Source organism: Cupressus sempervirens, chromosome 8 (assembly GCF_028749045.1).
Source record: "Cupressus sempervirens isolate cs-2001-9-10 chromosome 8, ASM2874904v1, whole genome shotgun sequence".
Taxonomy (NCBI): Eukaryota; Viridiplantae; Streptophyta; class Pinopsida; order Cupressales; family Cupressaceae; genus Cupressus; species Cupressus sempervirens.
In genome coordinates this window covers 195,854,116-195,867,240 of record NC_143125.1, presented here as the reverse complement: position 1 = coordinate 195,867,240, position 13,125 = coordinate 195,854,116, and the positions used below count along the sequence as shown (strand labels likewise).

General features: G+C 33.9%; 1 protein-coding gene across 1 annotated transcript in view; it reads left to right on the top strand.

Moving 5' to 3' along the window:
- The window catches only part of LOC149542191 (glycoprotein 3-alpha-L-fucosyltransferase FUT11-like), a 102,310-nt gene that overhangs the window by 56,545 nt on the left and 32,640 nt on the right, over window positions 1-13,125 (top strand). The window contains exons 4-6 of the mRNA XM_089797211.1: window positions 7,292-7,396; window positions 7,687-7,843; window positions 7,954-8,184. Of these exons, the coding sequence (XP_089653337.1) occupies window positions 7,292-7,396; window positions 7,687-7,843; window positions 7,954-8,184 (493 nt within the window). The remainder of the gene's footprint in view (window positions 1-7,291; window positions 7,397-7,686; window positions 7,844-7,953; window positions 8,185-13,125) is intronic.

Genomic DNA, 13,125 nt, shown 5'->3' with positions numbered 1-13,125 from the left:
GACATTAATAAAGGTGCAAATAATAAAGTCTCTTCCGCAGATGCAATAAAATGACACAAACACAATGCTGAAGATTATCCCCCCAGTGTTACAAATTAACCGATGCCATCAAGAAATTTGAACTCATTGCACAAGCGGAAGCCTTCAAAGCAAGAGCTCAAACATGAGAGAATCCATATGATAGTGCAGATCAAAAATATGATAAGAACAGATCATGATAGATATGAATGAGCTCTCTTGAAGCTACCTAAACATTAACAATTGGCATATCGAATTTGACATATGTTTTTTATATTATCCTCTCATTTAGGACGCTATTCATAACTCAACTTTGGATCAGAAGGAGAAACAATATATTTCTATCTTGCATTCTAGATCTTTGCAAAATGGAAACAACAATGCTTTCTTTAGTTTAAGAAAAGGTTTCTGACAAGCTTGTCCCTTCTTATTTCCGTGCCCAAAATAAATTTTATAACCTCAGAAAGCATCCTATCAAATTGCATAGGAAGTTGAGTTTTTAGCTCTTTTATCATTTTATTATTGTTTCCAATAACCAACATACCATCAACATGATAAATAACAATGTGACCATTGACTTTTTTCTAAATAGATACAATGATAAACTTTACTACAAACCAACCTAAATTAAAAAAAACATGTTTCACAGTTATGGTTCCATATGCTAGGTGATTGTTTTAGGGCATAGTGAGGCTTTTAATTTTGCAAACTAAAGCTTCCTCTCCTTCAACAACAAAGATTTTAGGTTGAGACATATTTCCTCTTCAAGATCATCATGCAAAAATGGTGTTACTCATTTTCTCATCCTCCAAATCAAATTCAAAATCAAGAAATAAAAGGAATTTTATATTACTCTATTCAGAACCTGAGAAAATATCTCACCAAAATCAATTCTTTCAGTTTGGGAAATACTCTTTAGCCACAAACCTTACCTTCGAGTCATACCAGATCTGTGAGGTCCTATCGAGGACACTTGACAGCATCACCCTACTTCTAGTATGTCCTAGAGGCGGCGATCCAGGGCACCTTCTCATCCTAGATTGTACCATTCTGTTATGGACTACTTATTCTCTGTGAGGAGTATTTAGTTCATTCCTTGTTCTGTTCTTTTGCTTTCATGCTCTTTCCACGAACACTGTTTGGTGTTCCCCTTGCTGGCATTTTGCCCTTTCGTACTGTTCCCAGTCCCTTAGATCCTTGTTGGACTTTAATAAATTTATCTTATCTTTTCTACTTTTTCTCCTCCTAAATTGTTTATCTTTCTGAATAATCATGTGCAATCTATGGGCATCATCCTTACAGGTAATTTTACCAAGTCAAGTATCATTCTTTTTCCAAGATCACTGTCTCTTCATTCAAAGGCTTATTTTATTTGATGAAAGGAGATTCATCCATTGTTGTAGATTGATCATCAATAGGGGACAAAGCAAAGATGCTATGGTAATCCGAAGGATTATGCTATGACCTTAAACCCAATCAATTTTAATAGGACATTTGTAGTAGACTTATGATTTATGTAACCATTCAGTTAGTGTTGTTTAAGATATAATTAAGTTGGCTTGGGTGATATAAAATGTTATCAAAGCTGTCCTAGGTGATATCCAAATTCCAAGGTTGTGAATCAGCAAAAAAGTTCTTGGAGATTTGAACAAGGGCACATTACTCCATTTGAAGGGATTTGGAGTCGCTTTTAGTAATTTATTAATTTTTTTAGTTTTTTCATTTATTTGTTATACTAGCTACAATGTGTGGAGTTTTAAAGGCTTGGAAACATTATTAGAGGTATATGCTCTTTGAAATTTGGAGCCGGATTGTTTTGAAAACATCTAATCAAGTTTAGTCAACAAAAGTAATCAGATTTTGCATAGTCAGATCTCATCATAGTAGGACCCACACTAGTGTTCGGGGTTAGAATTTCTAGAAGCTAAGAAAGAGCCCTAATAAAGAGAATACAAACTTGGAGTTTGGTTTAGGTGGGGCCTTAGTTGTAACTCCTTCCTAGGGGATGACAAAGTGAGCTAGTTGGAAGAGGGCTTACACACTATACAAAATGAGTTTTAAGGAGAAATGATAAACGACTAACATTTTGTTTGCAATGAACAATGGTGTAGGGTAATGAAACCGATTGAAGAATCAATTTAGAAGATAATTGTTTCACAACCAAATGAACAACTTAAATCCTTTTACTTAAGGGTAGGTTAGAACAAGCTAATCAAAACCCAAGCGTTGGCACTCACATGCATATAGGAACTTGATATCAAAGGTGGATATGCACAAGTTTGAGGTTAAGTATTTGTTAACATGGATGAAACAAATGGAGGTCTTTTTTTGACATGCATCAAATTTTAAATGGACAAAAAGTATTAATGGATTCCTTATATATATAACCACAACGATTCAGTTGGTATCAATGACTGCGTGCAAAGAAAGAAAAAGCTCTCATTGTTTAATGTTCATTCTTTAGAAAAGAATTACACCCACAATAGAGCAATTGTTTGTTAGACAACAAAAATACTAGCTAGCTAAATGACAACAAATAGTAATGGTCAAGCATTTCATTCATCAATTCTCAAACCTATCCTTGAGAGTGGATTACTAGATACAAATTTAGAAGAGAACATGAATATATTATTTTTGGCCAGCCTCAAGGACCACATCCAACATTTAATGCTACTTTGTATTTGAGCCTTTTGTCCTTGTACATTGGGTAGAAGAATTTTTTTTATTACTAAAAGACAAGTGTTTACTGGCATAAGAGAGAAGAGCTTTTCAACACAACCATACTCTCAACCCCTTGTATTGAACTCCTCAACAAATTAAAAGAAAAAAGATGAAAGGTTTATGTTTTAATTGTGATAGCAAATGTAGTGGACATAAATGTACAAAAAAGAGATTGTGTTGCATGGAAGGAATGAGGAAGAAGATGGTGAAGAATAAATATTAGAGTTTGGCAATGAGCTAGAGGAGAAATTAGGTGATCCCTAACCAACCATTTTTTTGTCACACACTTTTTGTTATGAGAACCCCATAAAGTCTCAAGGGAGTGGGTCTGTTGAAGAAAGAGTGATTGTGCTGGTATACTCCAAAATTTTAGGTCTTGATTGTACATGAAGGTATTATTAATTGTTCCAAGAAACGCCATAATATTAAATTTCCTAGCAAATATTATTTTGATTACCCTATTTTTGCTATCTCCACGGGTGCAACAGTTTGGGAGTACAATGGCCTACTACACCAAGGATAATTAAGCTGAACTTCTAGGAGGTATTCATGTGCTTTCACTTAGAAATAGATTGAGTAGGTTATGGGCAAAGTTTCCAAAGATGATAAGCTCTAACCAATTGCAAAAGATGCTTAGCAAAGGGACTAGATGGGCTTGTCGTACATCTCTTTCATTAGGAGCATATCCAACAAAGGTGTACACATCATTAAATCCATGATCAATTGTAGATTATGAATTAATAGTTTTCAGAGAGAAGACAAAAGTATTGCCTCCTAAATGGGATTAGGATCATGCAATTATCTAGTGCTAGGGAGCAAACCACCCAATGTTAGGCTTTACAAAAGTCCCTACGTACAAAAAAAAAAGATTAAAAAGATGGCTCAAGAGATACTAGGGGTAGGTATTATTAGGCGCAACAAGATTTCATATTCCTTTCTTGTGGTGATGGTCTGCAAGAAGGATAAGACTTGGCGTATGTTTCTAAAAAATAGAGAGCTCAACAAGTACAACATCAAAGATAAGTCTCCTAGTCTAGTTATTGATGATTTACTAGATGAATTAAATAGAGCTATATTTTGTACAAAATTTGATCTTAAATAGAGCTATATTTTGTACAAAATTTGATCTTAAATAGAGCTATATTTTGTACAAAATTTGATCTTAGATCAGGTTATCAACAAATTCAAACTAAGGAAGACTATATTTGCATTATGACATTTAGGACTCGTGAAGTTCATTGTGAGTTTCTATTGATGCCATTTGGTCTTACTAATGCTTCTTTGAAATTTCGAAGTTCGATGAGTTCCATCTCCAAGGTATTTTTGAGGAATTCTATATTAGTGTGCTTTGATGATATATTGATTTGTAGAAGACATGGGAGACCATTTTTACCATGAGAGAAGGCTTTACAAGTTCACAAACAATGCAAACAATATGCTAAACCTTCCAAGTGTGTCTCCGCCTTCAAAAAGGCAAAATATTTGGGTCACACGGTGTCTCGTGGAAGAGTAAGGATTGATGTCAACTAAATCAAGGCCATAATGTAGTGGCCTATTCCTAAAATGTTTAACATTTTGAGAGGTTTCCTAGGGCTCACTAGATACCATAGAAGATTTATGAAAAGCTATGGCCACGTAGAAAAGCTCCTCACAAATTTGTTGAAGGATGCTTTTTATTGGAATGAGTTAACTAATGCAACGTCTGAGAGATTGAAGGAGATTATGTGTATCACCCTAGTCTAGCTACTCACTACTTCAAGGATTTTGTTGTGGAATGTGATTCGACAAGAAATGGTATATGAGTTTTTCCCATGTTTTTGGAATGTGTCAATTGAAGAGGGAGAATTGACTCAAAACCCTTTACGAAAAGGAAATGGTATATATACTTTATGCATTGAAATAGTGGAGGCCATATTTGATGGTTAGACACTTCAAGTTGACATAGGTCATAATAGCCTAAAATATTTGGTGGAGCAATGGTTCTCCTTTGAAGAGTAACACAAATTGGTCACTAGGATGCTATGTTATGACTTCGAGATTTTTGTTTCTCCCCAGGCTGCTCAGGCATTAGTATGCTATGATAGTTTCAATGTAGATGTTATATAATTTTACATGTGGTAATTAATTGGGAATTGGAAATAAGACTGGTCTAAATTCTTGAATACTTCTTTTCTTGAAAAAGAAATAATTCCTGTGTGTTAAAGTAAATTTGGACCAATCTTCTACTTATGGGTGGATGACAAAAAATGATTCTTCAAACATAGCAGCTTTGGAACAAACATCATCAAAATCTATTTTCGACTTACAATATGAAAACAATTGCAGATTTGAGGATAGACCATGAGAACTAATGTTTTATTTGTTGATTATTTGGATAGTAAAATGATTTCAGATTTAGTTTTGAGATTGACCTTTCATAATTTAAATTTAACTTGACTGAGAGTTGTCTTGTGTATTAGGATGCTGAAGTGTAGTACTCTGAAGCATGTCCTAGCTAATTTGACAGGATTTCTCAAGGCTAGCCAACTATCTTATTGAGCGGCTTTGAGATGAGGGAAATCACTGTTGTAAACTAGTTGTTGTAGCCACCACAAGATTTTTTGTCGATTTGAATTTGTGGAATTTTTGAACATTTCTTTCCCAGTGATACTTTAGTACAGAGCTATTTAGAGTCCTAATCTACTGAATAAATGGAATTGTTTTATGCGTAACATTTTCATATCATTAGCATCACTTGAAATTTTCTGCTCGCTCGATATATTTAATTTTATATCTCCTTTAGATAGTGAGCTAATCTTGAGCTGACTAAGTCCTTGGGAGTGCAAAACCTGTGATTGGGATCAAAATACGCTTCTGGGCACCTTTGGTACTAACATCTTAACGTTAAATACCGAGTCAGAGCTGGGTATGGTGACAATATTGATCTTGTCAAAGTTTGTTCGATAGATACCCCTCTGTTGGGGGCACCGCTGTATGTACTATATTAGTATATGCTATACATATAGTACTTATAAGGCTATTAAAAAGAAAATACTAAATAGAAAAACTGCAAATACCAAATACTTGAACATTGAATATTGAATTACCAAATATAAATTATAATGCAAAATACAATCATGGAATCGGTGAACAAAAGACTTATATTATATCAAAAAAATCATAAAGATGATTACAATGAGTACCATGATATCAAAACATGCAATTTTCTAAACCTTTCGATGGCTGCACGGGAACCGCCCAAACGTCCCCAGAATGATTGAGGGACTCCTGTCCACCCCCCTCACTGATTTGGGATGTCCTTGCATTCTGGTGGGGAATGGGTGGCGATGGGGAAACTTGGGAATGCCATATCCATGTCCCGGAGACATCCCCCTTAAGGGAATGGTCAAGTTTAGGGGTGAGGATGCGTTCCTGGGTTACACTATTCAGTTACAAAATCCAACTTTTTGATTTGGGACAGAGCCAGCCTGTTTCAATGGAAAATGTTTAATGTCAAACATTGGTTGATACTAGAGTTTTGCATCTTAGGTCTTCTGTATAAGGTACACCACAGATTTTGAAGGGATGGGAAATGAATCTTATGAAATGACCATCTGCACCATTTTCTTAGTTAGATCTGTGCACTGTACAGTATACATTATAAATTTATACAGTTTTAATGTATTCTAGGTTTCTTGTTCATTCTTTATTCTTTTTCTCACAGAGAATTTCAATGCCACTCCTCATAGACTCATGAACATAGCTATTTGCAATTTTGCACCATATCATTTCCTTGTGTTTTGCTATTATAGTTTCTTCATTACAATATTTGAGCACTCTCATTCGCTATGTTGTGCTTGGAATATTTCATGGGATATTTACCAATTCTATCTTTCTCTATTAGTCTTGGAAATCCAGCGTAGGAATCATGTATTGGGTGGGAGATGAACCACAACCTGTTCTTTATTAGTAGCTTCCAGATCTGAGTCAGCTCTATATTTATGTTTAAGATATAGATGGCATGCCTGTTTTTCTGTTGTTTTCCAACTTTGGCATGTATATACAAACAGTCTCAATTTTAACTTGACAGTTAGAATTTCAAATATTTAACTAGCAGCTTATTGAATTGTGAGGTACAAATAGTTAAGTAGATAAGGGTGATTCTTGTTCACTCAATTAGGTAAATTCTATGAATGACCAAAGGTAAGATGATGCATACAATTGCTACATTGGAACCTAGACAGAAGAGTAAAGAAAGATGCATGCTGCCAAAATTTCAAATCAATAACATGAAAGGCCCAATGATGGAGCACGCAAATTCTGTCACATTTGGGTTGTTGCAATTTACATGTACAGTTTTTAATCGTGGCAAGTTTGTGTTTTTGTTGTGGAGGAGCATTGGTAGTACCATCTCATACATTTCATCTAAAGGACTGTTTAAATATACAAAACATGATTCTGGTGTTTAACTGTGGCAAGTCAATGCTTTGTTGTGGAGAAGCATTGGTGTTATTGTCTCATACATTTTTTCTTGAAAAAGATTTTGATTATCTGACAATCTATTGCTTGGCAGTGGACAAAGTGGAAGCCTTAAAGCACTACAGATTCAGCCTAGCTTTTGAAAATTCCAATGAAGAGGATTATGTTACAGAGAAGTTCTTCCAGTCCCTTGTTGCAGGTTTGCTGAACATTTACTGTCTTTAACTGTAGCTATTTCTCTGTCATACATAAGTGATGGTAAAAACTATGTACACTGTCTGATGTTTAAATGCTGCATTTTAGTGTTTTCTCCTTGTAGAGAAAGGCATGATAGTTTTAATGTTTTACAGCACTTCATTATCATTTTCTTAATTCACATTTTTGGTGCAAATTGTAGAGGGAAATAAAATGTGGCATAGTGTGTGGTCTAATTTGCGGTGAAATGTATCTGTTTCATGTTAGTTGATACTTTCATTCATGGGCCTTCAGGTGCCGTTCCAGTTGTGATTGGAGCTCCCAACATTCAAGACTTTGCGCCTGCACCAAACTCAATTTTACACATTAGAACTGAGGAAGAAATTAGTTCTACAGTTGAGATCATGAAGAACCTTGCTTTAAACAGCACTGCTTATAATGAAACAATAAAGTGAGATGCCCTAGTTACTATAAAATAAGTTTTAGAAGTGTGGCATTCAACTAGTCATTAGCAAAAAAATTATGTATTTGGGCCAATGATTGACAATTGGAGCTGTACAGGTGGAAATTTGAGGGTCCTTCTGATTCGTTCAAGGCCTTGGTTGACATGGCAGCAGTACACTCTTCTTGTCGTCTGTGCATTCATCTGGCAACACAAGTTCAAGAGAATGAAGAAAAAGCTATGGCTATTTCTGATAGCCGTCCTTGCAAATGTAAGAAAGGTTCAGAAACTGTATACCATATGTATGTCAGAGAGCGGGGAAGATTTGAAATGCAGTCTGTCTTTATAAGGTGAGTTAAAAGAGTAACTTAAATTTTATATAGTGCAAACATTTGATTTGTAATTGAGCATAAATGAAAGTGTTGAGTCTTGGACTCAGCAAGATGCTTTTTGTGTTGGATCTGTTGTTGTGAAAAAAACCCTGCAAAATGTTGATAAATTTTAAAAAGAGTAAAATTTAGTGGGTAAGGATTAAAAATGTTACATATCAATTTAACTTAATTATAATAATAAGAAAATAATGCAATGTTGAAAGTTGAAGTTGAAACTTAAAAGCTGATACACAAGGGGAGAATTTAATATTTGTTGAAATTGTTTTTCCCATTTTCTTTTTCTGTATGGATATCTGGTTTACTATTGCTTGTCCAATTCATTAAGAAATTTGTTTTATAAGATACTACACCAACGCTCTTTTTGGATGCCATGAAATGTTAAGTGTGCCAAAAAAGGAGCTGCAGCCATTTTACCTGCAGTATAGCTATCAACAAGATCATTCCCCATAACTTATTTATTCATAGTTCTATGTGCTAAACTAAAAGCTCCACCTCAAGACGAACTTGATCAACTCATGCGGGTTGTTCCTATGTGAAAATGGGTTCATGATCCTTGGTGGGCCACTTTGATTATGGATCATAATCTGACAATCTCATTTTACCTGCAGTATAGTTATCAACAAGTTCATTCTCCATAATTTCTTTTCTGTAGTTATATGTGTTCATTCCTTCCCATCCAAAACTAGAACCTCCACCTCAAGATGAGCTTGATCAACTCGTCTAGGGTCTTCCTATGTGAACATGGGTTACCAATTTTTTATCTACATGCATCCTAAGTCAAAATGTTTGAGTTCTAGTTCGGCAACAATAAAATATGAAGTTCGACAAGGGGAAAAAGATCAAACAAAAATTGTGATTAAGTTCGCTTTATATATATATTTTAAAAACATATGTATGTAATTGAAAAATAACTAAGTTTTATTAAATTGAACGATGTTTTTATTATTTTCCACAAACTGGTATATATGTATGTACATATATACACACACACACACATATCTATAAACAATTTATTATGTATAAAAAGCATTTGTAATATATAAAACATAATATAAAGAAATCATGTTAAAAAATATAAGTAATATTTTTTAACAATATAAATATGTAATTTTATATAATTGTACATTTTAATTTATAAATGATATCTCTTATATTTAAATAACAACAAAAATAATATTACCATGTAAAATAATATTATATAAAAGTACGATATCAATACATAGTATTACTATTAATAATTAAAAATCTTGTATGCAACATCAAATTATTCGAAATCCTCTCTCTAGGCACGACACTCTGCAAATTACTCCAGTCAACAACATGGCACACACAACCCCTTTGCTTGACTTCGCCGAAGCTTTTGATTTCCATATGTTTGTGGGTAGTCCTCCTCACCTGACAAAGAAGGGATAAAATAGGATTAGCACCCAAAAAGGCGCACAAAACCTCTTTATGCAAGGAGTAAAAATGCTGTAACCCTCAGCGAATTTCATATCCATATAAACATTGGGTGAATTTCAACGATTATTTAATAATTTTTTGATGTTTGTTGAATTTTGAACCTCATGGCCGAAATTTGATGAACCCTATGACTTGGCGTATATCTCTAATGATAAGCTATAAAACATTTTAAACTGAAAAACCTCACAAAATCTAATAATCAATAAAAAAGGGTTTCGTTTGGCAACTTGGTGTTGTACAGAGCAGGGATTTTTCATTGGAACAAAGTGGAGGCTAGGATCTTCTCTCCCCTTTCTCCGCTTCGATTGGCATCAATACTGTATTTGTGTTACTTGTGGAAATGCATAATGTAATCAATGTAAAACATTAACATATTGATGAGCCCAAGCTCACAGAGATAGTCTATGTTGTAAGCAATAAATTGGGGATTACCCCTTTAAATTCTGTATAATGAAGAAATATGTCTCGGGCAAGATTGGAGGTTTTCTTTCCCCGTTCTTTCCTACCAGTGCCCGTTTGAATGGAGGACTTGTAATTTATTTATTTATTTAATAATATAATGAAAGGCTTCGGCCGTTTACCGATAATTTAAAAATAAAAAATAAAATAAATAAGAATTTTTACTTTGAAAAAATTTTATTTTTTATCAAATTTTACTTTCCTAATGTCTTACTACTAAGTTGATGGTTCTGGTTTGGATTTTTCCATATATTTTTGCAAAAACCCAGCGAGAAAGGTCTGTGAGTTTTTGGTAGAAATACTCGCCATACAAAAAATACTTGAGAGTTTTTAAACACTCGCCAAGTTTTGCGCTATGCTTATAAGAGGAGAATTTGGATCTCTTTTGAAATCAGGCTGCCTTGTGTAGATCGAACTAGCTGCCATTGCAACTTGTACAGAATGAAATTTTATGAACAACACATAAAAAATAGAAATAAAAAATAGATATAAAAGAACTTAACATTCATGGAAAGATTGTAATACTTTAGGTTAATTAAGTGTTTGTAGAAAGGTCAAGTGTTCATGGGGTAGTTGTAAAAAGGTAAAGTTTTGTAACTTTTTTTATGTAAGGGGAATGGGGTCTGATGTGGTAGAAGGGTTAGTTTCAAAGTCAGTTTTTGACTGGTAGAGGCTATGTCTAGAAGATAATCTTTGTTTTAAAACTATGTAATGTTCCCTTTCATTATCAATAGAATATAAAGCTGTTAACCTTATCAGATTTCCACAATCCATTTGGCAAGAGATTTATTTTGCAATTCTTAAGACGAAAGTTCTCTTAGTGATAGTTTTAATATTTCATTCTTAGACATAATCTTCACCTTGAATTGTGGAATGCTAGTTTAGAAAATTAATGCAAGCATAAAATGGCCTACTAAGATTTGTATATTTCACTCTTAGACGTAATATTCACCTTGAATTGCGGAAAGCTAGTTTAGAAAATAAATTCAACAATAAAATGGCCTATGTTGCTATTTTAGCAGTAGAGAGTTTAATTGCATCCTGAAGGGGATTATATTTGATCTTGGCCTTGCCATAGAAAATTTAATGAATTCATTGGCATAGTTTATGCCTTCATAAGTACCATATTGTGTGCTTTTCTCCATCAACTTTACGAAGAGGAGGAAGCAGTGGCCCAATGACCACAGAAAGTTGATTATTTAAAGATCTGCACAATAAATTCATTGAAGCAAAAGAAAATGGAAAAAAAAATAGAAAGGCATATGTCTTCAGTTTCGTTCATTGAAATCCCAAAGTAGGTTTTATCAAATATCCATTGATACTCAAATAGGAGGACACATTCAAACTAGCTTTTGGTTGAACCAGAGACTGCATGGTGATGAATAAGGTTGCAAAACAAATTATACCAGGTTGGACCCACTACTTGTTCTTTGGAGTACATTGATTAAAGAGGAGCTAAGGCTAGTTTTAGAAGTATGTGCAGATAGAATAGACATGCTCCACAATAGATTTTTACCACTTCATTTTGCCAATGTCTTAGTAGCATTGTAGCATTGTATTAGTGCAATAGGCTGATTGAGGCGTCCCAAAATTTGTATGTTGCTGCACCATTAGTTGTCTACCCGCAACAACATAATTTGCAGCATCCTCAATTACTATTTGCACCACTCTTTTTCCCACCTGTGCTACAATAGTTTCCTGAAAGCTATGTAGGTTCTCCATATTATTATTTTCATTTAGGCATCAATTGACTGCAGAAAACATTACCACTCAAAAAAGAAACTGGAAATTTAGGAGTAACTTATTTTTTTAATTAGTCGATCTATTAAGAGTTTTAGAGTAATAATGTAACTCCCTTTCTTATAATATCCCTTTTTTTGTCAATTATTGTTTGTACATAATCCACCTTTCCACACAGTATTGGTCTTTCCAAATCATCAATATAGACATAATGAACCTTGTAATTTAATGTGCTAAAGCTTGCGGAAAAGAGTTGAATATGAAAAGGAATTTTTAAGAATTAAAAAATAGATTTTACAATCAAAATGAATATTATACTTGTGAAATAACATATAATATTAAAAATATTTTTCAATAAAGATTTAAGTTCAATAGCAAAATTCACATATAGAATCAAAAAGCCAACAAAAGCAGCATGATAGTTTGGTAACTGAGAGGAATTGGTACAAGCTGCCTAAAGTTTTGGAGTAGAGCTCTAGGCTAGGTGAGTTGCCCTCTGTAACTTCTCAAGGTGACAGACTTGGCCTGAACAAGCTTGCCACCAAGTAAATTGAGGTGGAGAGAATCGATCTCGAGGCCTATATGGGACGAACCTATAGCCTTTAACCAACTACACCCCACTGGGCTAACAAAAGAAGAAAGTTCAATGGCTTGCTACTTTGTCAAAGGAAATGCGTACCTGAATTCAACCAGAGCCTTGTTGTAATGTGTTTTGCCTTTGATCCAATCTGTATTTTTCTGATTTCATTATGTTTGAGATGGAGGGGCATTACGTGGCATAAAGCATCTCCTTGAATTTAAGAGCTCTGGGCCAAATGCTATTAGAACTTGATCTATAAGAGGGAATGGAGGAGGCAGCTATATCATGCTCCTGCCCTAAGTTACTGATTCGGTTTTTGGTTTGGGTATGGGTACACAGGTACAACTAAAAATATTCCTTGGGTTCAGGTTCTTACGTGCACACACACGTTTGTTCATATAATAAATTTATATATACATGCTCAAACATCAAAGTTAAACTTTAAAATATGATAAGAAGTTAGATGCACCGTACTCACAAATTTATAATTGTCAATAAAATTATAAATAAGATACCTCATATATCATATTCATTATTAGTTCCTGCCATGGCAGGAATACTTATGTAATGGTTTAGTTCAATTAAAATATATTATAATTATCTTGTTAACCAGTAAAACTGAAGTATTTTTGAATGTGTCAAACATGTATAGTTTTAGC